Genomic DNA, 26,441 nt, shown 5'->3' with positions numbered 1-26,441 from the left:
TAATATATCTCTTACTGTGTTCAGACAAAATGGCTAGAAATATTAGTTGCACTGCCTCACGTACATTCCATTGTTCATTGATTTGCTCGAGCGGGCACCAGTAATGTCTCCATTGTGAGACTTAGAATATTAGTAAGAAGTAAATTTAATTTGTTTAAATGGATTAGTAGCCTAGGAAAGAAAACAATACTACTCCTTAGATGGAATCCCACCCTTGAGCAGATGTCCTAGTAATCCAGAGTGCTGAACCTCAAGATGAGATCTTGTCCTTGAGTTAATCTCCGAGGAGAATAACTTCCTCTGAAGGAGGGGATTTACATCTCTTTATTGTTATGATAATGTTCAGCCACACCTATGTGTACCCGCACCCTTCAAAATTTCTACATAACTAATGCTGGAGACTTGGAAAAAACAGGTCACTGGTGACCAACCAGCCTGTGGCCCTATTCCTTCATTCATCCATCACCACTGGCTGGCCAGGGGGACAGTTCTCAGCCACTGACGCATCCACACTTGAACTCCCATGGACCAGGGGTCCTTAAGGCCATGCAACCCTTTGCAAGATCTCTGCCAGGACAATGTGACTACCTGTTCCAGATTCCTAGAACTTCTCGCAGTTTGTTTTATTTGCAACTATTTTGACTTTGCCTCACTTTGGAACAGATTTGAATTTAGTTAAAAGGATAGAGGGTATTAATTGCGTGGAATGAAATTAGCACAGATGAACACTCGTCCTGCCTTACTGAGTTCAAGAAGGCTTTGTTCCGAGTTTTTCCTGGCTATTCTGCACTGAGAGGTGAGCAGAGAGAGGAGAGACTGGTGGAAGTCAGACAGGCAAAGACTAAGTATCTTTCTCAGTCAATTACCCTTCCAAAAGTTCTTGGATTTAAACAGCACCGTGTAACTCAGCTTACCTAATATAGAGTTCTATTAATACCCTATCTCCAAGGCTGGGGAATGATTCTGCATACGGGAGTGCCTTTTGCCTGCCTGACAGTGAATATATATGAATGAATCCATAGCCCTACTGAGTAAAAAGCCTCGTGAGGTAAGTGGGGGCTGCTTTTGGAAAAGATGCTGGAGGGCAAATACTGACCATAGTGTGATTTCAGAGGAAGCAATGGAAATGGAAGGAGAGAAGGTAGTCAAACGAGAAGAAATTGATCCAGTGTGACAACTTAGAGTGATGGCAGTCAAGGGCTGGGGGATGTCTGCTCGGGCAGACGTCAAGGTCGCCCGTCAGTGTTGTACTGAGCGTGCAGCAGGCCCGCTTCTGGAGCCACAGATCCTTCCTCCAAACTCGGGAGGGGGAATCAGGGTAGGAAAGACTGTTATCAACAGCCTCTTGGGGCAGCCCCATGGCAGGGGAACTGCATCAGAAAGCCACGCAAATTGAGAAGCACTGGTGGCAAAAAGCAAGATGCCCATTGTGAGAGGGGCTTCAACTTGCTGCCAGTGCCCGGTGCTGGGCAGACTCTCTCCTCCTTCAACTGCCCAATCAGCCAAGTCAAGCTGAGACCCTCTAGCAAGTCTCCGAGCCCCCTTTGGCTGGGTGTTCCTGAGGGTACAGGTGACTCACTTGAGCACATTAATAAACCTGCACCTGATTTGTTCACCTCAGGTGTTCCTGGTGATCACTGTCGCCTGGGCATCATCAGTGAATGAACTGAATCCTTGTTCTGGACTCGGAGATCTCTCTGGAAAGGGGTGCCAGGGATCAAACTTGGGTAGGTCATGTGCATGGAGGCAAGTGCTTTAACTCCTGTACTTTCTCTCAAGCTCTTTAATAATAATAATAATAATAATAAATAATAATAATAATCACAATGGGTAGGGCGTTTGCCTTGCACACAGCCAACCCGGGTTCGATTCCTCCGTCCCTCTCAGAGAGCCCGGCAAGCTACCGAGAGTATCCCACCCGCATGGCAGAGCCTGGAAAGTTCCTTGTGGCGTATTCGATATGCCAAAAACAGTAACAACAGGTCTCACAATGAAGACGTTACTGGTGTCCACTCGATAAATTGAGGAAAAATGAGACAACAGTGCTACAGTGCTACAATAATAATAATGATAATAATAATTTTTTTAAGATACACAAGTTTTGGGTGATCTTTGCTTAAAGTTGAAATCTAGGAAAGAGCAGATGTTTGTACAAGGACTGTAAGAAAGGTGAGGTCTTCTGCTGTACACAACAGACCATGAGAGTCAGCTCACAGAATTCAGTTTACCAAGAGGGTGGGGAGGGAGGTGACCTGGGGACATTGGTGGAAGAATGCTGACATTCTGGTAGACAGTGTGCTGTTGGAACACTGTGTGTCTGAAACTTTATTATGAACAGTATTGTAAGTCACAGTGCCTCAATAAAGATAGAAGGGGGGGATAATCTGATGAAACAGCTGGCTCGTCCAGGGCAAAGAGGAGATGGGCTGAAGTGAGAATGAGTGAGCACTAAAAGGGAGTGAAACCCTGGTCACAGATGTGAGCAGTGAAGTATGACACAGGCCACCCAGGATACCTTTGAATAGAAGGTGATTCTAATCAGACACAACAGGCAGAAGCCTGACTGAACCGTGGACATCAGTGTGGATGGAGCACTGGGATGGGAGCACTGAGCTGGAATTAAAGCTCTCCGTTTCTGTTCACAATCAGAGTGGGTCCTGAGCAGGACCAGCCCATCATCTTGCTTGCTATAAAACACTCCTTCCTGGAAAAAAATAATGCCTATATGTGTGGTACTCCAGCCCAGGATGGAAGAAACATGAGGCCGTGGAAGAAAGTACTATCTCTTGTCTTTTTTTGAAAATTACTGTGGTGCCAGGAATTGAACCCAGGTCTCCTGCATGCCAGGCGGTGTTTTGACACTGAGTCCTTTCCCCAACCCAAGTGCTACTTCTTCTTGCCTAGCGTTTGCAATGCCCCCAGTCTCATCCCTGGTGTTTCCTGGCATCCTAAGCACTGGGTATAGCTCTAGTGTCCCCTGAGCACCATGAGTGTGGCTCTGGTGGCCTTCAGTGTGGCCAACCCAAGCATCGCTGATTGATGTCAGGCCAAATTCTGCTAGAAGTGGCCCAGAGACTCCTGAGTACTGCTGGGTGTGGTCCCTAAGATTTTTATTTTTTAAATTATATAATACATCTGAATTCTCAAATGCTCTAGTTACTAGTAAACCATAATTTTTTTACATGTCTCTCATAATACAATGGCACTTCAGACTCATACTATGTTGTAAAAATTTTCAAATAACTGGTAGAGTCTTAAAAATTCTGCTCTTACAAGATTTGTCCTTACTAGAGAGACATAAGTAGTCTTATTAACTTCCTGTACAAAGGATTGGAGCCACAGACCTACCTAAGTTAAGTAATGTGCCCCCAAAAAAGAAAAAGGACATAAAGGTCAAGGTAATGTGTACTTTTTAGAGATAGGTTTTGTTGGCAGGAATATTGTCTGATTCAGCTTCTGTGGAAAATAGTATGGAGATGTCTCAAGAAATTAAAAAGGAAATTAAAAAGGAAGCTAAATTTGACTATTAGTGATTTGCTTCTTGGCATTGATCCCAAGAATAGGAAAACATAAATTTTAAAAGTATATGGGGCTGGAGCAATAGCACAGCGGATAGGGCGTTTGCCTTTGCATGCTGCCAACCCAGGTTCAATTCCCAGCATCCCATTTTGTCCCCCAAGCACTGCCAGGAGTAATTCCTGAGTGCATGAGCAAGGAGTAACCCCTGTGCATTGCCAGGTGTGACCCAAAAACCAAAAAAAAAAGTATACATACTACCAAGAGTATCCTGCCCGCACAGGAAGAGCCTGGAAAGCTACCAGTGGTGTATTCTATGTGCCAAAAACAGTAACAATAGGTCTCATTCCCCTGACCCTGAAAGAGCCTCAATTGTTGGGAAAGATGAGTAAAAACTGGCTGATAAAGTCTCAGGACTGGGAGGAATAGAGACGTTACTGGAGCCCGCTCGAGTAAACTGACGAGCACCAGGATGACAGTGATACAGTGATAGAGTGATATACATATATATGCCCATTTACATTTATTGCAATACTGTTTACAACAGTGAAGATCTGGAAACAACTCAAATGCCCAATGGCAGATGAGTGGATAAAGTAGTTGTGCACATACACAATGTAATGCTACTGAGTTACTTATGAGATAAATCTTCCCTTTTGCTACACCTTGAGTGGAACCAAAGGGTATCATATTCAGTGACATAAGTGAGAGGACACAGAGCAGGACAAATGTTGGATGAACTCACACTCACGTGTGATACACAGAGAGATAAAGCAAGGGAACGTACAGTATCCAAAAAACACCAACTCTTGGACACTGACTCGTTGGGGTGAAGGTTAGAGTTAGAAGATATGCAGCCAAGCAGGGGATTGAGGTGGGGGGTGGTGAACCAGAGGTGGCACAAGGTCTGTGGTGGAAGATCTCTGGAATTTTGGTAGTGGTAGAGGCACAGTCACTTTGTACACTAAAAGCATAAACATTATTATAATATGCTACCACAATAACAGTATTTTTAAAAAGATGAGGCACGTGAGCATGTGGGATCAGAAAAAGTTAGAAAAAATAGGGACACAGGGTTCCCAGTGACCAACCCTGTCACTGAACAGAGGAGGATAGTACAACAGTTTGAGGAAAAAGATTCATTTAGAGTCACTTGTTTGGGTCTTGCCAGGGTGCAGACTAACCCTCACCCCCTCAACAAGCTCTGGGCCCACAGTCTATCCTCTCGGGGAACGAGTGATTCTCTGCAAGGTCTGGGTTTCCATTTTTCTCATCTAAAACTGATACCCTTCAGGAAATGGCATCTGGCAATGGGACCTGCCTGAAGTCACTCAGGAAGGACAGGAAATGCTAATGAGGAAAGGGCAAAGTCACTGTTGACAGACTGAATAACCAGTGATACTGTGAACCTCAATTCCTTCAGAGCCAGACCGAGGGGAAAGCAGAGCACAAAGCTGAGAGCACTTACTTGATGGCAGCTTGGAGCTTCTCACACAGGACTGTGAGCACAGAGACGAGGTCGTCGGAGAGAGCCTCCACGGTCAACCCTTCAAAGAAAGGAGGCCCCAGGCATTAGACACTCAAATCTCCGGACTTCTGCGTCTTCTGGGAAGATTTGCCTTGCATCCCCAAGAGATAAAAGAAGGCGGTAGGCAGAAAGATGGGCAGTCTGAACTAAGAGGTGAGGCAAAGAGGATAAAGTCATGTGGCCTCCACCTTCCCCCGACTTACTGCTCAAGGGGTGCACAGGTTTTGTTACTGGAGCAAAAGCCAAAGTCAGAACAAAATCATTTCTCCTCCAGGCACCTTTGTGTCCAGAAATAGGCAACAGAACTCCCAGCGAAGCATCAGAAAAGACTGAAATATTATGGCCCACTTACTGATTTCTTGAGCTTGGTTAAGCTTTGTCTTTTTTTCAAGATGGGATAAATGTCAACTACTTGTCCACAGACCTATGCTGGTCTACAGGTGTTGAAAGGTTGAAAAGCATGGGGGATAAATAAAAGCAATTTCACAGAGTTGTTGATTTACGTGAACTCACCAGTGGAAGTACTTCTTATTGATTTATTTTTGGTTTGTTTATTCTGGAGCCACACCTGGCAGTGCTCAGAGCTTACTCCTAGCACCGTGCTCAGAGATCACTCCTGGTTGTACTTAGGGAACCAGATGTGGCTCGAGAGATATAACTGAGGTCAGCACTTGAAAGGAAAGTGCCTTACCCCCTGTATTATCTTTGGCTCCAGCATTTTTTAAATAACAAAAATCTGTAAGCACTCATAAAATTGTGGCTAGGTATTTGGTAAGATATAAGGACTGATCACAAACTCAAGGAGATGGTAAAAAATATTATGAGAGAAAATTAAAATAAATATCGGAGGAGGGAAGGGGAAAGAGAAATAAACGTCTTGTTTCCAAAATGTAAATCTTAAATTTGGAGAAAAAATAGAAATAATAAGAACAATAATAAACTGTTTAAGTTAAATAGCCCCTTACATAGTCCTTAAACTTGTGTGGCTAAATTTCAATTGAGTCCAACAATTTGCTATCAACATAAATTTTTAAAGATGTATCCCTGACTAAGATTACTTAGGTCTCCTTTTTAGTTTATAAAATCATATTTCACGGGGCTGGAGCAATAGCACAGCGGGTAGGGCATTTGCCTTGAATGTGGCCGACCCGGGTTTGATTCCCAGCATCCCATATGGTCCCCCGAGCACCGCTAGGAGTAATTCCTGAGTGCATGAGCTCTCAGTAACCCCTGTGCATCGCTGGGTGTGACCCAAAAAGCAAAAAAAAAATCATATTTCATGACTTGAATAAAGCTCAGTGGTAGAGTACTTGCCTCAGTCTGAGCTCCTGTGTTCAATATCTAACCCTACACTTACATATGTGTCCTATGATAAAGTCAAAATTTGGGGAGAGTGTAAGAGAGAACGAGAGTGAGAGTGACTAAGATCAAGAGGGGGAGAGAGAGAGGGAGGGAGTTAGAAAGAGAGAGAGAAAGAGGGAAAGGAGAGAGAGAGAGGGAGTGAGGAAGGGAAAGACAAAGAGGGAGGGAGAGAGAGAGGGAGAGAGAGGAGGGGGAGAGGGAGAAATGTCAAAAACATTACTGATTACCAAGCACCCAGGGACCAGGGATGGTGCATGATGCATCTCTAACACCATCTTCAGCAATGCCTAAAAAGTAAGCTCTTAAGCATCGCTTTTTCCATTTCCTTCACTTATTCTTTTCCTCCTAATTGTGACTGATGAGCTGCTTCTGTCTATCTCTTTTTCTTCCCCCTTTTTATTAGTTCCTTACCTCACCTCTTTCTCCCTTTTATTACCTGGCAAAAGTGATTGAAGAGAAGATTTTCCAAGTATTTTAATCTTAATCAAATGATTAATTAAAATTTAGTCAAACTTTATTTTTGTTTTCTAAATACAATCTAAAGTATACTTTTATTTTTAATAATACAGATGATTAGAGTTATTTGTATCTTTCTCAGATAAGACTATCAAAGTCTTTAATTTTTTTTTTTTTTAGTTTTGGGGTCTCACCTGGTGGTGAGATTTGGAAGGCTACTCCCGGCATTGTGCTCAGGGAGTTATTCCTGGCGGTGCTTGAGGCACCATGAAGTACTGTGATCAACCCCAGGGCTCTGCATGCAAAGTATTCTTTTTAGAACTTTGAGCAATCTTCCTGGCTCCAGGTTGTTTTTTTTTAATTTGAATAATTACTTGCTAGTTATATGTGAACTTCTAGTTGATCTGTGGGTCAGAAGCATTTTTTAACCTGGATTTTAGCTACTATCTGAACTGGGATGTCTGTCCTTTGACAAGATCCCTGTCTCATAAGTCCCTTTTTGTATTAAAAAATGGTATTTTTTTTATGGCCTGGAGAGACAGTGCAAGGTTAACCTGGCTCAATCCCCAGCACCCCATATGGTGCTTCTCTGAACAATTCCAGGAGTGACCCCTGAGCACAGAGCCAAGAGCACTGCCAGGGTGGCCCATAGCCCCAATCCTCTCCCCTCCCCTGAAAAATGGATATCTTATTATCATAATTCTGGTGCTAGAGTACTTCATGCCAATCTGGTTTCTATACCCTGCAATCCACTTCTCACAGGAGTACTGAATAAACCTGACTTCATGAGGAATAAGTTAACCACAAAACCAGTTTTCAACGAGGAAGCTATGGGAAGAGAGACTTCCTCAGGGCTGGGACAGGGACAGGTACGATCCACATGAAGCAGATGGCAGAGCTAAGGGAAGCGCCAAGGAGACCTGCCAGTAACCCGGGGCCCCACACATCCAGCACCGAGTAGGCATTCTTACAACCGCCCTTCCAACTGAGCTAGCAAAAAAATCAGATCCAGTACCTTGATTCCTGAAGTCCTGAGGGACGTCCGGGTTTTCGATTATCTAGTAACCAAGATACACACAGGACAGTTAGGTGACATGCAAAAATCCTCAGTCTTAGACAGTGGAAAATTCTAGGAAACAAAATGTGATTCTGAGTGCTTTGGGCTCAGTTGACTTACCTAAGCGCACCATCAAGTGCTTGAGAGCACTTCATTCATTACTCAGAGCATTTGATGCAAAGACTGACGCTGGAACCGGCCTTCTCTGTTCCCAAAGCTGTTCATTCCCGGGACCACAAACTTCCGGGAAGTGGACTAGTGATCCTTCCAGGGTGCTGGCTATAACCCAAGGCAACACTAACCTGCCTGAGCAGGGGAGTCCCACAGACAAAAAGATATCTCAAGGTCACCGATAATACTGAGATTGGCACCGAGTGAAGACAGAGTCCTTAGTCCTGACTAGAGATCAGGTTTCTAGACTCCCAAATTGATTAGAGGTCAGAGGCTCCTATTTGATAAGGGAGCATGTTAACTGCGACTGTCTGGCTAGCTTCCCCATTATAGACTTATTAGATCTAAACCTGCCAGGATTCTGGGACAGACAGACCTTGAGTGAGGCGAGATTAGGAAGGGAAGGACTTTTGTTAATAGCAAGGTCTACTTCCCACAGCATGGAGACTTTAGAGACCCGCTGAGCTGAGAGGGGAGAAGGTTCTTTGGTCTCCCAATTCCCAAGTCAAAGAAGAGGCTATTTTCATGCTAATTAACTAGCAAACCTGTACATCACCCCCAGGGCCCGGTGTCCTGGTCCCTCCCACCCCAGCTCCCACTAGATTATTATAGCGCTATTCTGACCTTTCTCTCTCCATTAATTTGCAAGCTCCATGCCCTCACAGCTGCAGCACTGAGGGCTGCATTGGCATGGAGAGCTCAGCCCGAGCTGTTTCAGAGCAGTATTTTCTGGAGGAAATTCCTCAAAATCCATTTTCAGGATGCAAGACCCCCAAAGATTTACCTGTGGCATTTCAGCTTTTTACAATTTACAACTGAACAATAGCTTTGGCCAGCTAAATCATTTCATTAAAGGGCTGGATAATAAACCCTCCTGTAAGGGTTTTTGCTGCCACGAAATTAAATTGCATCATCTGTCTGGAAAAAGTGTGAGCTGGGGGAGAGATAGTAGCTTGAAGACATATTTCACACTAATGCTTTTGACATTCTAGATTTATTGCCATGCTGTTTCTACTTAAGAAAGCCTAATTTTGAGATGTCTGCAGTGATGGGTCACGCCACACATAACACTCATCATCCCCCAGTAATGCTATGTGTGCCAGGGAATACACAAAGCCCCCTTAGCGCGAAGCTCATCACCTCCACTTTAGTAGCTGAAAAATAACCTTTATTAGGTAGCAAAATGTATGACTCCCTGTAGCAGACCTCACATGCGCTTCGAATACTAGCAGACTGAGAACTGTGTTTGTGGAACACGAAAACCTCTCCAGGGGCTGCATGAGGAACAGAAAGCAAATAGTAGGGAACACAAATGTTCTTCTGCCTCATTGAGGATCTTGCCTCCGATATGGGTGAGTCCAGATGGTCAGTGAAGAGCAGGACCAGAAGGCTGGTTAGACTCAGATTACAGGGGTCAGAGGCCTCAGTTTTATCTAGACCTCTTCAGCTATTCCTGTTATCCTCGCACAGGAGAACACTGGGAGCTTAAAGGCCGAGTTATTTTCTCGGAAACCCAATATATTCTTACTTAATTTTTTTAAAAGGTAAAATGAAGTAATATCATTGTAATGCCTTTGAAACTGCAATGTTTCATGTGAATGGTGCATCTATTAAGGCACCAATACTCTATCTCTATTTTATCATTCTGCTCTTTTGAAAGGTTGGACCCTGATGTATTACATTAGTAAGGCTTCCCAACACCTTAGAATTATGTTGTTTATGTTAATATGTTTTCTATTTACACATCTGAATTTCTTAAAGGAAAGTTAAAACTAATATATCGACCCTGCCGTATTCAAAATCCTTATTTGTAGTGAAGGGTAAGTGAAAGTAATACAAATATAACAAGATAAAACAAAAAAGATTTAATAGACTTTTGGGTTTGGGGCAGAGCAAACATGAAACGAATCCCTACTTCTGTTTTCAGATTAATGCTATTTTCCCCACACGGGCTGCCCAGTGTACGTGATTAACCTGGTCTGAGAGTCAGTTGAGCAGCCAGGGATTTGGTTCTGGTGCTTTCACAAATAAGCTCATTCATTTTAGAATCCAATTCCATCTCTCAGGGTTGCATTGTCCTCCTCTTTAAAAATGAGGAATACATAATTTGACTGGATAATCCCTAAAGTTCTACTCAACACCATGGTTTTTCTTGAAAATAATGCGTGGTGAGAAATAGGGAAGGACTGCAATAAAAACCTTGAAATCTTCATTTCTGTTAAATTAATTTCTGAGATTCCTGTGGACTACTGCTGAGACTTTCTATGCCAAAATGGGACAAAGTATGCATTTCAGAACGCATCTTGCAGATTTTAGAAAAATTTTCATCTGAATTATTATAGAGGCAGATTAAAAAAAACACAACCCACTAATTTTGAAAAAAAATCATTACTCCCTTAACGTTCCCAGAAGATAATATATGCAAGAAGCCAATTACATTTACATTTTTTTCCAGGAATGCTCATTTGAGACAATCTGTTCACGTTTGAAAGCGTAAAGCTCTCGTGGGCTTTGACGGGAGAGAGCAAATCCTGGAGACATTCTGCCCCAATCTTTTGTTAACAAAAAGAAACATACCCAAAAGCTCAAAGCTTGTAAGAAACTTCATTTTTCCCCCTTATTTTGAATTTATTTCTGGTATGTGGTATAATACAACACAATATTTTATGTATTTATTTATTTGTTTGTTTGTTTTTCTGGGGCCACACCCAGTGGTGCTCAGGGGTTATTCCCAGCTCTGCACTCAGGAATTACTCCTGGCGGTGCATGGGGGACCAAACGGGATGCCGGGGATTGAACACTGGTCGGGCCACATGCAAGACAACTGCCCAACCTGCAATACTATCACTCTGGCCCCTACCAAAATATTTTTAAATGAAAGTTTTCCATAAGAGACGCTTTTTCAAATAAAAAATCAAAAGAGTGGATTTGAAAATATCAATGGAAAATTTGACAGAAATCAATTTAAAAAAAAAAAAAGCTCAAACAGGCAAAAATAAGTGTAAAGAGCCTAATTTCTACAGAGATACGGTCTCTAAACCCAAGCAAGTCCTTCCTACTGTTTCCATAGGAAGCAGCCCTGAGAGGACCCTATTGGATTGGGGATAAAACAAGCATGCAGGGACCCCAGCAAGGCTGTGATGAACGGGTGGAATCCGCAAGGCTCACCGTATTCTCCTGCCTTTGTCGTAACTGTAAAGTCAAGTCACTCAGCATTTGACTGAGAGTTGCCCGCACAGCAGTGTTTATGCTGCGCTGGTGACAGCTACAAATGTAAGTTTCAATGCACACCTGGTAAAGAAATAAGATAGCAACACACATACTCTGTAGTATCAGTCCGGTTATTAACATGCTTCAGAATGAACCAGAGAGGATATCAAATCCCTCTTCAAAAGAAAGTCAGCCTGATTTAGGACTAGTTGAGTCTCGAAAATATTTTAATTCCCTAGGAATTTGTTTTTTAAGCACAGAGGATAAAGACTGTCTCCCTACATACTTCCACTCTTAGAAGTTTATTTTTCTGCGTGTCATAGGAGGTGTGAATGAATGATTTTGTAGATACGCCTAACAATCTTATCTAGGTCACACTCAGGTGGCTGGGAATTAATCAGGTAAAGCTCTCTCCTTAGCAAAGGCAAACTAAGAACAGAATTTCTCAATTCCTGAATAAAGGGCTCTGGGGAGAGGATTAGTGAAACCCTTACTTCTGTTCTGTAAACAAGTTTGACAATGGATTAACTCCATAGCAGTGTTCTTCCAGAAACATGATAAAGACGGCCAAAGGTCAGTTATGTTGCTAGGCAGCCTGGCTGAGGATAAAGACCTTTTCTGATTGCTCAACTGCATCTGAACTGGGAAAGGTGTGAAGGAACTATCTGGTAGGAGTGAAAGTTTGCATTTCCCTGGGTGCTGTGACTCCTGTCACTGATCCTGTCCTCTGAAGAACTCTGCAAACTCTTTTCTTGGACTTAAAGAAAAGTTGGTCCTTAAAGACCAACTAGGAATCTACCCAAGGTCTCTGCACCCACTGAATTGGATCTAACTTCTTGCTCCTAGACTGGCATGTGAGAGCCAGAGACCAGCATGCCTGCCTCCGAGACTCCTTTGACAGACAAATGCCTGCCACTGCCACACTTCTGCTCAGTGTCTGAGAGTCTGCTAAGTGAAAAGAACATCAGTTGTGGGTCTTGGGAATCTGAATGTCAGTTAGGAGCCTCTGCCAAATGCAGGGAGCAGTCCCAATTAAAAAGGAAACCCTCATTTGATGAGGGTGTTAAAATGTCACGATGGTGCAGATTTTATTGCATCTGATTCCTTGGGAAGCTCAAAGGATGGGGCTGACAATAAATACATGCTTTAAGTCATTATTTTTTCATGCTGCAAAATTAAATAACCCTTTCAATTTCACAAGCATATTTAGTCCTATGGAAAGAAAAAGAAGAAATTTAATATGCTTGTTTTTATCTAGGAATTGCTCCAAGATTATTTACAATAAAAATACTGGTTTTTCTCATCTTTTTTTTTTTGCTTTTTTTTTTGGGGGGTCACACCCAGCGATGCTCAGGGGTTACTCCTGGCTTTGCACTCAGGAATTACTCCTGGCGGTGCTTGGGGGACCATATGGGATGCCGGGGATCGAACCCGGGTCGGCCGCGTGCAAGGCAAACGCCCTACCCGCTGTGCTATTGCTCCGGCCCCCACTGGTTTTTCTCATCTTTGTGGTAAACTTAATGTAATGGTTGATAACTGAAATAAAAGAGAGATAAAATGATAACCTTTGTTATTGCTATTACTTAAGCCAGAGTTTTTCTACTAAGAATCATTATAGTAACTTTTTTTGGTAAGATTAACTAAATAAAAGTAAATATTTTCCAAAAGTTCAACTTCTTCTTATAGAATCGTGATTATTATAGATGATCATTTAAAACTCAAAATTGTACTTGGAAGTTGGCTTAACTCATTTTATGTTAAAAAAATAAAAGTTAGATCCAAAATATTTATCTTTCAAGGCTACCATTTAGGGCATAACAATTTCAAATTCCTTTTTTTTTTTTTGCAAATGATCAAGAATTACATGTACTTAAAGGTACAATTTATACATACTTAGGGGGGAAAAGTGCTTTAATACTGAGAGGCATTTACTTTTGCATGAAATGATTTTAGAAGCCTGGAAATATATCTAAATGAGTGTGGTGTTTCACTCTGATGAATATCAAATTCTCTACAGTGTAATTAGGCATATGAATACTATTTATATATCAGAACTTAGCAGTTTTTCCTAAATCTTATATACTCCCAAGAAACCTTTTTAATGGTAGATATTTAAGATATCTGTGCTCTGATATTATAAATCTAAGGGGAAATTTTAAGCTGTAGAAGCATTAAGGATAAGAGTAGCTATTTTGAGAGCTGAACTATATACTATACAGTCTCTCTTAAAAATGATATCAATCACTTTAGACCCATGAAAGAAAGCATATATGAGGAAAAGTCTTTTATGAAACGCAGTGCTGTAAATAGACAGGAATTGCTCAAATACCAAATGTATTGTTTTTAGTTTTAATGTCACCAATATTTTTAGTATTTTTTTATTATAGAGTACAACACTGTCAATAATTTATTGAAGAGGATATTTAATTAAAAATAAGGTAGGCATACCTGTTCTGTAAAAGTAAAAGGATTAATCTAAGAAGCTCATTCTATTAAAGTTGGAACTATTATTACTATGACAAAGGGTATACTTTAAAATAGAAAAATGACAATGCATCTAATAATATTACTATCTTTAGATACCCAGAAAAAATGGCTTATCTGCTACTTTGACATATTATGAAGTGAACTTTCTTCCTTGTTTTATGTTAAAATTTTTTTTAAAATTGGACCACACCTAGCAGTGGCCAAGGGTTACTCTTGACTCTGTGCTCAGGGGTCACTCTTTGTGGCACTTGGGGAACAATCTTTGGAGTCTGACATCTAACTCTAGTTGGCTGCCTGCGAGGTAAGCACCTTCATCCCTGTACTATTTTAGCTCTTAAAGCGACAGCTTCTCAAACTTACTATAATAATAATAACTTGGCAAACCAGTAGGGTTCACAGCTTATGGTTTCCATTATACTGCTGACTGCCGCACTCACTGTGTGAATGCTTTTCTGTTTCTTGGGGGCAGTGCTCAAATGAGCACGTTGAATCTGAGGGGCTCTGAGAATACCAAGTCCAAAGGCAGGCTGAGTTTCTGAAAAGGACTCGTCAATTTCTTTTAATAATCTCCAATATCTACCTCACCATGCCCTTTGCTTTTATAGTGCAGAACTGAAACTTAAAAAGCTTCAGTCCTGCTTCTTTTGCCAGAGGCTTCAAAAGCCATGTCAAATACCTTGTGAAAAGCCCCAGGCTCCCGATGGCCTGGGAACGCGCGATCACACAGGGCAGTGAGGAGTTTCACAATAGACATTTTGATCATTTCATGCATGTGTGGACTTCCAGCTTTATGGCATGCTAGACACAGCTGAGAGTAAAAACACAAATTGTTAATGAAGCAAAACAAACCAGAAGCAGAGGGAAAAAGAACAAGAACACACCATGTGCCCAAGAGCCTCACAGAAGCAGAAAGTTTCCATCACCGTGTCAATAGGCAGATAAATAACAGTACTTGGTTAGACCCTGGGATCATCATTGTCAAATATGAAGCAGCATAGCTGAGTATAGCAGACATCAATAATATGGACCCATGTGGAAACAAATTTTAAAGAAGCTGCTTCAACAGAAGTTTGTTTAGCATTGCAAAGTGCGTGTAGCCTTTACTTCACTAAATGGTGCCTTCACCTTCTCTTTTCTAACTGATTAGGGTTAGTGAAACAACTTTGCTAAAACAGTGTAAGACATTGTGTGTGAAGTTTCAAATAGAGAAAAGCTAGCATGTCTGCAGTTGTAAAATGCTTGTGAAGATAAAAAAATGTATCGTGATGAAAAGTAGAAATGATTAGAGATGAAGCTATAAAAATATGAATAATTGATTTTTATGGAGACAATGAATGCTTGTTGATCACAGTGGGAGCAAAAAAAATTTTGGTCATCTCTAGAAGACCAAATTCTATGTTGAATCTCTCTGATAACTCAATTGACAATCTGTTTTCTAATTCTCTCCACTAACGGCTTTATAGGCAGGTGAACATCTGTAAAATGTGGGTATAAAACACAGTGGAACAGAATTTCCCACACAACTGAACATATCCAATTAAACTGAACAGAATTTCCTTTTCTTATCATTCTGAAGAAACACGAGGGTAAGTTTCTTCACTATGCTTAGGTAGGGAAAATTATTTTCTTTTAAATTTTCAGCTTAAAAGAAATTTCTTTAAATGATGCTCAAAATTGGAACTGCAATTGTTTGATAAAAACAATAATTAGATATCACCACATACCTGCTAGAAAGGTTATCATCAAAAAGCCAAGAAATAACAAGTGTTTGTAAGGATAGAAAGAGGAGGCAAACTGATGAGAATTGAAATTAGATACAGATACTCTGAATTTCACGACGGAGACTTCTCAAAAGGTTGAAAACAGAACTACCATATTAGTCACCAATCAACATCTGTGTATTTAAAAAAAAAAAACAGGCAGTAATCTGAAAAGACATGTACATTCCCATCTTCTTCACATTATTGTTTATAACAGCTAAGATATGAAAACTATTCTTAATTGATGAACAAATGGGTAAAGAAAATGTGGTATATATTATTCAAGCAATATCAACTAATAAAATCTTATAATTTGTGACAATATGGATGGATCACAAGGACATTATGCTAGATGGAAAAAAGTAAGATAAGACCCTGACTTAAAACTATGTTACAAAGCAACAGAAAATTAAAATGTTACAGATGGCAAACAAACACAGTCACACAGACCAACAGAACTGAACAGAGCCCAAAACTAAATCTGTACAAATACGAACATTTAATCAACAACAAAGGAGCTAAGAGCATACAACGAATAAAGGAAAGTCTCTTCAATAAGTGATGGTTGGAAAGTCTGGACAGGTACATAAAAGGTATAAAACTAGATCACTATTTGGTATCACTCACAAAAATTAACTTAAACTGAATTAAGGATTTAAGACCAAAAATACAAAAGAAATGGAACATAGATGATATATCCCAGGACCTCATATCTGGGATTTAATTGGGTATGCAAATTGAATATAAGCAATAAAAACAAAAGTAATAATAAATAAATGGATTATATCAAAAGCTGATAGTCAAAAAAGATTAAAGAAGCTTCAATATAGGAAAATAGGAAACTACTACTACAAGAACAAAAGACCCTGTCAATAGAGAGAAGCTGTTCTCACTCTGTGTCTGGCAAAAAGTTGCTAATATATCTCTAATTAAAGCAACTAACCATATGTTTTGAAATGGGCAAAAACTTGAATAGACGCTTCTCTCAAGAAAACACACAAGGCGGGCCCATAAATACATAGAGAAAATTCTGCAAATCAAAATCACAGTGAGGTAGCACATCAGACTCATGAGAAAGACCTATTCATTTTTTTTTTAAAAAAAGGTAGGAAGCAATGAATATTGGCAACATATAAGGCACTGTTGGTGGGAATTTAAATTGTTCTCTATGAAAACAGTAGGAATATTTCTCAAAATGTAAAAAGAAAAATTTCAGTGATCCATCAATACCACTCATAGGCATTTATTCAAAAGCTATGAAGACACTAATTCAAAAAGTTATTTGTTCACAGTAGCTTTATTCAAGATAGTCAAAACCTGGAATCAACCTAGATGACCATCAATCAATGCATAGCTGGATAAAGCTATAGTACATATATTCAAGGGACTATTATAGCACTGTAGCACTGCTGTCCCATTGTTCATCATTTGCTCGAGCTGGCACCAGTAACATCTCCATTGTGAGACTTGTTGTTACTGTTTTTGTCATATTGAATATGCCACGGGTAGATTGCTGCTGTGCGGGTGGGATACTCTCGGTAGCTTACCGGGCTCTCCAAGACAGACAGAGGAATCAAACCTGGGTCAGCCGCATGCAAGGCAAATGCCCTACCCACTGTGTTATTGCTCCAGCCCAAGGGACTACCAAAATGATTAAATTAAATAATTTGGAAAAAAATGTATGGACTCTGAGGTGATTATGCTAAGTGAAATAGGGAGAGAAGGAGGTCACTCAAAGGACTGGAATGCATGTTTTGCATGATGGAGTCCAGGATTCATTTCTGGAAACAGCCCTTGAGTACTGCCAATGGTTGGAAGGAAGGAAAGAAGGAAGGAATAATTGCTGAATGGTGTCACTCATAGTGGAAGATAAATAAAGCAAATGAACTGCAAAAAAAAAAAAGCAACAAAACTAACTCCCAGATTTGGTGAAACTATGATGAGTTGGGTGAGTGGGAAGAATGGGTAGAAAGACCTTTTTGGCTATAAGATGGCAATGAAACTTTGGTGGTACGTATAGCGAATCCTATATACATGTAGAGTCTTTAGGTTATATCACTGACATGCTATAACAATGTAAACTAATAAAAATCAACAAGAAGGATAAGAAAAAAATGTGGGAAATACAAAGGCTGTATAATTTTTTTAATATGTAGATATTTAAAACAAAAACCAAGATCATAGATGGAGAGCAAATTGATGATTACAATGGTAAGGGTGGAGGTAGGGAAATGGGTGAAGGAAAACAAAGGTAAACAAGAAAATCAAGAGTATTTCTTTAACATCATTTTCTTTGTCATTTCCCCAACAGGAAGAGTCCTTTAGCACTTATTAACATTTTATGTTTTTTTTTTTTTTTTTTTGCTTTTTGGGTCACACCCGGCGATGCACAGGGGCTACTCCTGGCTCTGCACTCAGGAATTACCCCTGGCGGTGCTCAGGGGATCATATGGGATGCTGGGACTCGAACCCGGGTCGGCCGCGTGCAAGGCAAACGCCTTACCCGCTGTGCTATTGCTCCAGCCCCGCACTTATTAACATTTTAAATAAATGGAAAAAAAGAAAAAAAGTTTTAGGTAATACTGGGTAACATTTTCCAAGCTGATGTATTAAGATGATGCACAACATCAAAATCCACCAAATTCTTTTTTGTTTGTTTGTTTTTGTTTTAATGTCACACCCAGTGATGCTCAGGGCTTACTCCTGGCTCTGCAATCGGGAATTACTCCTGATGGTGCTTGGGGGACCATATGGGATGCAGGGGATGGAACCCAGATCAGCCACTTGCAAGGCAAACGCCTTACCCACCGTACTATTGCTCTGCCCCCAAGTTCTATGCTCTCTGAGGAAGAGCCTTTGACTTGGTCTTGAGGGGCCTACTCAATGAATAGAGTAGAAAGTGTCTCTGCATTGTTCAACATCTCTTCTAACTCTAAATATGATTAAGAGGCTTTGTGTGTGTGTGTGTGTGTGTGTGTGTGTGTGTGTGTGTGTGTGTGGTGGGGGGGGCGCAGGATGGCAGAAAAGGAGACAAGTCAGAGGTTAAAGAGAGAAGAAAACAGTGCTTACAAAAGGAAAAGTCTGCTGAAAGCCCATCTGGCAGTCAGCAGTCAAATGAAAGTGACCTCGGAGAGTCAAACCAGATCTAGTAAAGAGACTAATTGACATGTGTTTTTGAAAGCAAAACTTAGAGTGAATCCTCACCTAGAGTGAATCCAGATCCTCACCTCACTGGCCTCACTTTCAATCGCAGCTGAGTGTTTACCAGAACGCAGAGCTGTCCCAGTCTTACCAAGAACACAATGATTAAAATGCTTCCAAGAAGAATGAGTCAGGTCATCTGGATATAATTTTTAGGGACAACTAGAATGATGACAACTAGAATTTTTTTTTTAGCAGGTTTTCCTAGAATCCCACTTAGAACTCCAGGACAACTAGCCCAACTAAATCGAATTAAAACTCTTGATTTTCTAATACTAGAATGTTTAAGAAAGATAATCAATATGCAAAAATAACCAAGAATGTGACATAAGTCTAATGGTCACTTGAATTTTTGGTGATGAAGAGTGAATGTATGACTACACTTGGCTTAAGAACAATTCCAGTTATTATTTAACCAAATGCTTTGGCAAAAGTCCAATGTGACTGACTAAGATTAAGAATTTTACTGAAATGCCAATAATACTACAGAAAGATTCAAATGACATTTCCTAAGACTGAGGGTAGGCAGGAAGCATTAGTGTGGTTAACACATCCATAAAATATGAAAAGCCTAGATGTGAATAGTTTGAGAAATTCAGGCAAGCACATTTACCTCACATTCCTTTGGCTTCTTTATCTCCTTTGGTTGAGGTCAAAGTTAAAGGAATAAATACACAATGGTATGTGTTGATATGCATAGGAATTCAATGACCAGTATATAGCACTGTCATCCATTGTTCATCAATTTGCTCGAGTGGGCACCAGTAACATCTCCATTGTGAGACTTGTTACTATTTTTTTGCATATCGAATACACCATGGGTAGCTTGCCAGGTTTTGCCCTTCGGGCGGGATACTCTCGGTAGCTTGCTGGGCTCTCTGAGAGGGACGAAGAAATCAACCTAGGTCGGCCGAGTACAAGGCTAATGCCCTACCTGCTGTGCTATCACTCCAGCCCTCAATGACCGTAGTTAGGATAAATAACCAAGGCTCTGGATATATAGAGTGAAAAGGAGAACCTCTGAAAGTAAGAATTCTTAAGATTCTTGGTATTTGAGACTTTTTGTCACAGGAAGTGACAGAAAGACTGAAAGTTTTCATAAGTCTCTAAGATCAAACCAACCAAGCGCACATTTACAGACTAGATTTTTCTCACTTTGACAAATTCCACAAAAGAGCCTCTAGCAGGTAAGAGACAATGTGCTACCTGTCCCACATCCACATATAGCTCAGACTCATCATCCTAAATCTGCTTCACAGAGCTTCTGGCAAAAATATATCTCTTTCTTTTCCCCAAGAGCTGAGCAATTTCTATTGCCAAAGTCTTTTACTTTATTAAAGTAACTGTCCTTGGGAAACTCAACACATCTACTAATTTGGAAATAAAATGAAGAGTAATTTTGGGTGCAGCTTTTAACCAAAATAAAGAGGATTTTTTTTATATCCATATGGAGTTTTAGTAACAGAATCATGAAATTGAAATGATTAAACACGTTGGGCATTCCATAACTATCCATTTAAAATTTTGGTGAGATTTCTTACACTTCCCTTATTTTGCAAGACCCTGTTCTGAAAAACTTTCATTAGTGCAGTTTTATGAAGTCGGACACACAAACAAAGGCTGTCCTCTTCATTGCACTTTGAGACTCCATTATCCTTTCATAGTCTGACTGGTACTTTGGGGGATAGGGGGGGACTCATTTTTCACACTTAGTTTCACAGCCCATTTCTGGATCCACAGCTTTCAGGGTGAATACTACTCCTGATATTAGTCATTGGAGACTCGGGTAAGAAGGGGGAGGACATTTGGAGTCCTATGTGCAACTATCAATATGCGGATGAAACGCAAGTGTCCACACGGAAGGGGATCACATTGAGTGAAGTCAGTCAGAAAAGGGCAGACATAGAGTGATCTTTCTCATATACAGGATATAAAGAAACAAAACACGGGAATAATACGTGATCAAAGATGACAGAACCTGAGACCTGTCTATAGAGCTGACTACTCGATGGGTGGTGGTTGGGAGGGGACGCTGAGATAGTGATGGAGAGAGGCCAATGGCCAGGTGGGGTGTGTGGTATTGGAACATTATATGTGGAAGCTCTGTTAGAATGTTTTATAATATCACAATATTACAGAAGTATTATAATATTTAAAGTATTGTTATTATAATATTTAAAGTATTGTAAATTACTGTGCTTCAAAGTAAGAAAAGTAAGTAGAAAAAAATGCCTTGGGGCCAGAGATATAGTACAGAAGATAAGGCATTTGCCTTGCACCTGGCTGTCCTTGTTCAGAGCTTAGTACTGCACGTGTTCCCCCAAGCACCACCAGGAATGATCCCTGAGCACAGAAACAGGAGTAAGTTCAGGTGTGGTCCCCCTTCTACTCCCACAAAAAAGTTTTATAAAATGGTTGTCATAGCTATTTCCAAAGTGACAGTCAGAGAAAATGCACTTTTAGTTGTCAAGTTAATGACTCTTTTACACAAAAAGTTCAGAAATAACCCCCCAAAGCTTCCAGGCGCAAAGTATAGTCTCAGCTTAAAATGTCCTACTTTAAAAATGAAAATGCAGATTTTGAAAGGCTAAATTAGTGGATGAAAAGCATTGAGAACCTGAAGAATCACTGGATTCCAGTATCTAAACAAATTTTTTTTTTCTGTGGCAGTAGAATTCTTTTGTAGTTAGTTCTTTTTTGTTGTTGTTGAGAATAAAGTATTCCTTAAGTTGTTCCTTGGTGAAAACCATAAAGCTCCCAGCTATTTTGGATGTTTGAGGAACTAGAAAATGAAGACCAGTTAGGAAAATGTTTATTTCTACCCTGTTTATTCTACCTTATTTGTTTATTACACCCTGAAGTAACCAATGACTTCAGATCATTCTTTCTCAAATTGCCTTTACATCAAGAATCTAGTAAGTACTGATCTGTGTGCTTATTGTCTGTTGCTTTGCTTTTCACATTAATAATTCACTCCATGCATGTCATGCTTATGAATTAATTGGGGCACTATACTCCTCATTTCTTAATGGCTGAAAGTGCGCTTATTGGTGAAGACACATTCAGGAAGGGTGAAGGAAAGTAAAGCTCTGCAGCAGATCAATCTGTTAAAACATTTTAGTGACACACTGAATATGTATCATTGTATCACTGTCATCCCATTGCTCATCAACTTGCTCAAGCAGGCACCAGTAACGTCTCATTGTGAGACTTGTAGTTACTGTTTTTGGCATATCGAATATGCAACGGGGAGCTTGCCAGGCTCTGCCATGTGGGTGAGATACTCTCGGTAGCTTGCCAGACTCTCCGAGAGGGGTGGAGGAATCGAACCTGGGTCGGCCGCATGCAAGGCAAACACCCTACCTGCTCCAGGTACATATCCAATCGCTCCAGGATATGTACCAAGCAAAGAAAATATCTGAAGATCACTTGGCAGAAGAAGAAAAGTGAAAGAGATAAGAGAGATGACAGTAAACCAAAGTTCGCATTTTTGGGAATGACTAAAGACAGGAAGCTGCTGCTATGTGGTACCTCAAACTTGGTGTTCTGGGGATCTCATCAGGTACAGCGGGAAGCAAGGGAGCTGTCCTCAGGGCTATATACCCACGAGCATGGCAGAGTAGCACCTTAAAACGAGAGGAAAAGTTTTCACAGTGCCTGCACTCACCAAACTCTAATACACATCTGTATTTGCATGATAGATCTTAGGACATGCAGATTCTTCCTGATGTCCCAGCTGGAGTCTGAGGCCCTGCATTTCTAACAAGCTTCCAAGTATTGCTAAGTATTTATCTGTTTGGTGGCCATGAGAGCCCCAATAGCTCATTTCAAGAGTTTGACACCAAAGCCTGACAGGAGGGATGAGGAATCATGGAGTAATTATTCTCCACTTGGTATCTGTAGTAGGGTTACTAAGCTTTTACAAAATTCTTAGCCAACTTTCTCCCAAACCCCAAATCTTAAAATTCTGGGAGCAACCCTAGGCATCTTATTTTTGTTAACAGTTGCCAAACCAGTTCAATGTGTACCCTCAGGTGAGAATCATCAACATTAAAAGCCTCCTGGCAGCTCTACATATCCCCTGTGAAAATCAATTTTAGGAGGATAAGGGGGAAAAGACAAAGTTTAATTAAATAACCACTGAAAATGTCAAATTTACACAGGAATCTATGAAACTTACATATGCCTGTATCCTATTCTGGTCTGTAATCACCAGTAATAAATTGATGTCTGATATTCTCTGAACCAAAAGAAGAATGCCAAAGACAAAGACAAAATTCACTGAACTTAAACACTGTTGTCTACAGTGCATCAGTGTCTAAACATGCTTTGGGATGAAAGGAAAGGTTTTGCGGGTTAGCAAGATTAAACAGAGGTAGAGCAAAATGACCCTACAAGGTGGGCTTTCGCCAAGCAGGTGAATCACTACAAGAGTCATATGACAGCGAGTGTGACACAGGGCAGAGACCCAGTGCTCGGTCCAATGACCTTGCATCCTGATTCCAGAATTTTCTAATTGTGTGGACTTTTCCATATCAGTTCTCTTATTGGTAAAATCTGGATAACAATTTTTTTTACTTCTTAGTATTGTCACATGGAGTGTGTGATTAAACACCAATATTCCTCAATAAATAACAAGGTTACATGCCTCCCTGCCCCAACCCATCTAAAGCTAAAGATATATTAAGTGAGTAGATTAAGAAGCAGTAGTATAGGACTGTTCACGATAGCCAGAATCTGGAAGCAACCCAAGTGCCCAAGAACAGAAGACCAGTTAATAAAGTTTTGTACATCTACACAACGGAATATTATGTAGTTGTTAGAAGAAATGAAGTCATGAAATTTGCTTACAAGTGGATAGATGGGCGAGTATCATGCTAAGTGAAATGAGTCAGAAAGAGAGGGACATATATAGAAGGACTGCACTCATTTGCGGAATATAAAATAACATAATATGAGACTGATGCCCAAGGACAGTAGATACAAGGGCCAGGAAGGTTGCTCCATAGTTTGAAGCCTGCCTCATGGGTGGTGGGAGAAGACAGCTGGAATAGAGAAGGGGTCACTAAAAAAATGATGATTGGAAGGATCAGTTGGGATGGGAGATGTGTGCTGAAAGTAGATAAAGGACCAAAAGTTCTGGTCTCTCGGTATCTGTGTTGCAAACCATAATGTCCAAAAGTAGAGAGAGAGAGTATGTGGGAAATTGTCTGCCATGGAGGCCTCGGTGGGGGGGCAGGAAGGGGGGGTATACTGGGGAGACTGGTGGTGGGGGATGTGCACTGGTGAAGGGATGGGAGTTTGAACATTGTATGATTGTAACTGAAACATGAAAGCTTGTAACTGTATTTCACAGTGATTCAATAAAATAAAATTTTAAAAATATATACATAAATAAATTTGAAAAGAAAAAAGCAGTAGTATAATGCTCAACAAATTGTGTGCATTTAAAAACATATAGGATTGTTGTCCTATTTAGGAAAAGATGAATGGAACATGAGGTGATTGTGGAGTATGTCGAAGACAAATTACTCACGGCTTTACTAACGTGTGGGATAGTTCAGATAAAAAGCAAATGAACTGAGACAAAACAACAGCCTAATTCCTCCACTCGGTGAAAACTATGGTGGTTATTAGAAGGGAGAGAGGTGTATGGGAGGAATGAGGAAAGGGTTTTTGGTGGTGGATATGGCATAATCTATACACATATAGAAAAATTATATCCTTCTCCTGATACTCTATATGTATTATTACTGAAACTATAATGCTGTAAATTAAGGATCCATGTGTTTTTAAAAACAAAACAATAAAGACAGAAAATATCTTAAGTCAAAAAGTGTTTGGCGGGGCTGGAGCAATAGTACAGCAGGTAGGGCGTTAGCCTTGCACATGGCCGACCCAGGCTCGATTCCCAGCATCCCCTATGGTCCCCCAAGCACTGCCAAGAATAATTTCTGAGTGCATGAGCCAGGAGTCACCCCTGTGCATCGCAAGAAAAAAAACTTGTTTGGCTGACACTGTCCAGCATCATGAGAACACCTTATTGCCCTTTCTGTTGAAGGAGTATCACTTTTACTCCATCTTCATTCAGGTTGATACAGCACATATCAAGCCCTCACACACAAAGGACCATCTGTACGGGTGAAGTTACTAGAACAGGGCCTGTGTACCTGCTAAATAAGGATGAGCAAAAGCTTTATCACACAACCTTTGAGCCATAAGTGACTGAATATGTTTGCATGCCCTCTTACCGCTACTAGCTACGAGAGGGAATAGCACAGGGAGGCAGGAATCTAGCTTATACCCCCATGAAAATGTGCAGAATTGCAGCTCCAGCTGATGGTTCAGGATCCTCTGTTCTCAGTAGGGGCAGCACCCCACAGGGCATTTCAATTGTTGGCTTTTTGATCCCTGTAGCGGGTGGTGTGCACCCCTGGCTCTGCCATCTGTGGGGCTTGTTACGCTCAGGGATCACTCCACCTCTCAGCACATTGGCTTGACAATGTCCTGACTCACGGCTGGGCCAGACAGGGTGAGACTTTTACGACTGGCTTTCTTGGAACTGATGTCCCTTGGCAGGTTCCCACCAGCAGAAAAACCGGGCTGCACCGTCCGTCTACTTATCAAAAGGCAAAGCAAAGGAGGCTCTCATGGTTGGTTTGGGCAGTGTCTGTACCCCAACGCTGCAGGGGACTCTCCTAAGATGTCCTGGCACAGGAGAACTGGCAGCCCGTGTCCTTCATAGACTGCCAGGTGGGAGGGGCAGTGTGTGGGTCTACAGCTTGCTTCTGGCAGTCTATATGCAGGAAATTCAGGGGGAAACATTCTGGGTTCGGATCTTCACCAAGTCTCTCCTGCAGAGGAAAGTATCCCAAGCCTTTACTGCAAGTGAGAAGAGCTAAGGAGGAGGTGACGTGCTTTTTCGGGTGGTGGGTGGATGGAATCCATTTCCTGTTCTCTACACTGACTTTCTGCAACCAGAGCCCTGGCCCAGTGGTTGCCCAGGGAGCTGACCCCAAAGTGGGGAAACCCCACCTTTTCAGGGACCAAGCCAGACAGATAATACTTATGGAAATCTAGGCGGTGTCATTCGTCTGTAGTGACCTGACAACGGCAGCTCACGGGGATGCAGCAGTTCCTAGGTGCCTGGACATGCCTTAGAGCTTATCACGAGAGTTTATTTTTTCTGGTCTAACTAGCACAACCCTAAGGTGAGATGGTACAATTAGCACTGCTTTTACTGAGAACAAACACGAGGCCCATAGCGGTATCCAAGGCAACTTCTCTTGACAGTGAGGGATTGAGGAGCCTGGGATTTATCGCCAGTGTCAGGACTCCAGTGTCCCTATTTTATACCACCAACAGGGGCAACTTCAGCTTCACCTTCAACTTCACCTGGGACTGGTTGTTTTTCCTCTATAGTGAGAGTGAGTGAGTGAGAGAGAGAGAGAGAGAGAGAGAGAGAGAGAGAGAGAGAGAGAGAGAGAGAGTGTGTGTGTGTGTGTGATATCGAAGTAGACACCCAGTTCCCAGCATGCAACTGTGAGTCTTAGTCTACCACCAAGTCATGCTCTGGGCCTCCTGCATGCATTTTCTTAGAGCCCACCATGCTTTGGCATTTCTCCAGTGAATGCCCTTGATGTGGTTATTCGTAGCTGCATGTCTACTCTTTGGTTCGCCTGATTTTTTTTTT

The 26,441-nt window shown here is 41.1% G+C and overlaps 1 protein-coding gene across 3 annotated transcripts in view; it reads right to left on the bottom strand.

Annotated features, from left to right (window-relative positions):
• ARFGEF3 (ARFGEF family member 3) overlaps positions 1 to 26,441 on the bottom strand; it is a 169,813-nt gene that overhangs the window by 79,298 nt on the left and 64,074 nt on the right. For 2 of the 3 annotated variants that reach the window (XM_004609004.2, XM_055137181.1), the window contains exons 6-8: positions 11,259 to 11,381; positions 7,878 to 7,920; positions 4,985 to 5,063 (exon numbers count right to left, since the gene is read on the bottom strand). In XM_004609004.2, coding sequence (XP_004609061.2) covers positions 4,985 to 5,063; positions 7,878 to 7,920; positions 11,259 to 11,381 — 245 coding nt within the window. The remainder of the gene's footprint in view (positions 1 to 4,984; positions 5,064 to 7,877; positions 7,921 to 11,258; positions 11,382 to 26,441) is intronic. The other variant, XM_055137182.1, reaches the window with a different exon arrangement.

The sequence above is a fragment of the Sorex araneus genome, chromosome 4 (genome assembly GCF_027595985.1).
Source record: "Sorex araneus isolate mSorAra2 chromosome 4, mSorAra2.pri, whole genome shotgun sequence".
Taxonomy (NCBI): Eukaryota; Metazoa; Chordata; class Mammalia; order Eulipotyphla; family Soricidae; genus Sorex; species Sorex araneus.
This window is presented reverse-complemented; position numbering and strand designations above follow the sequence as displayed.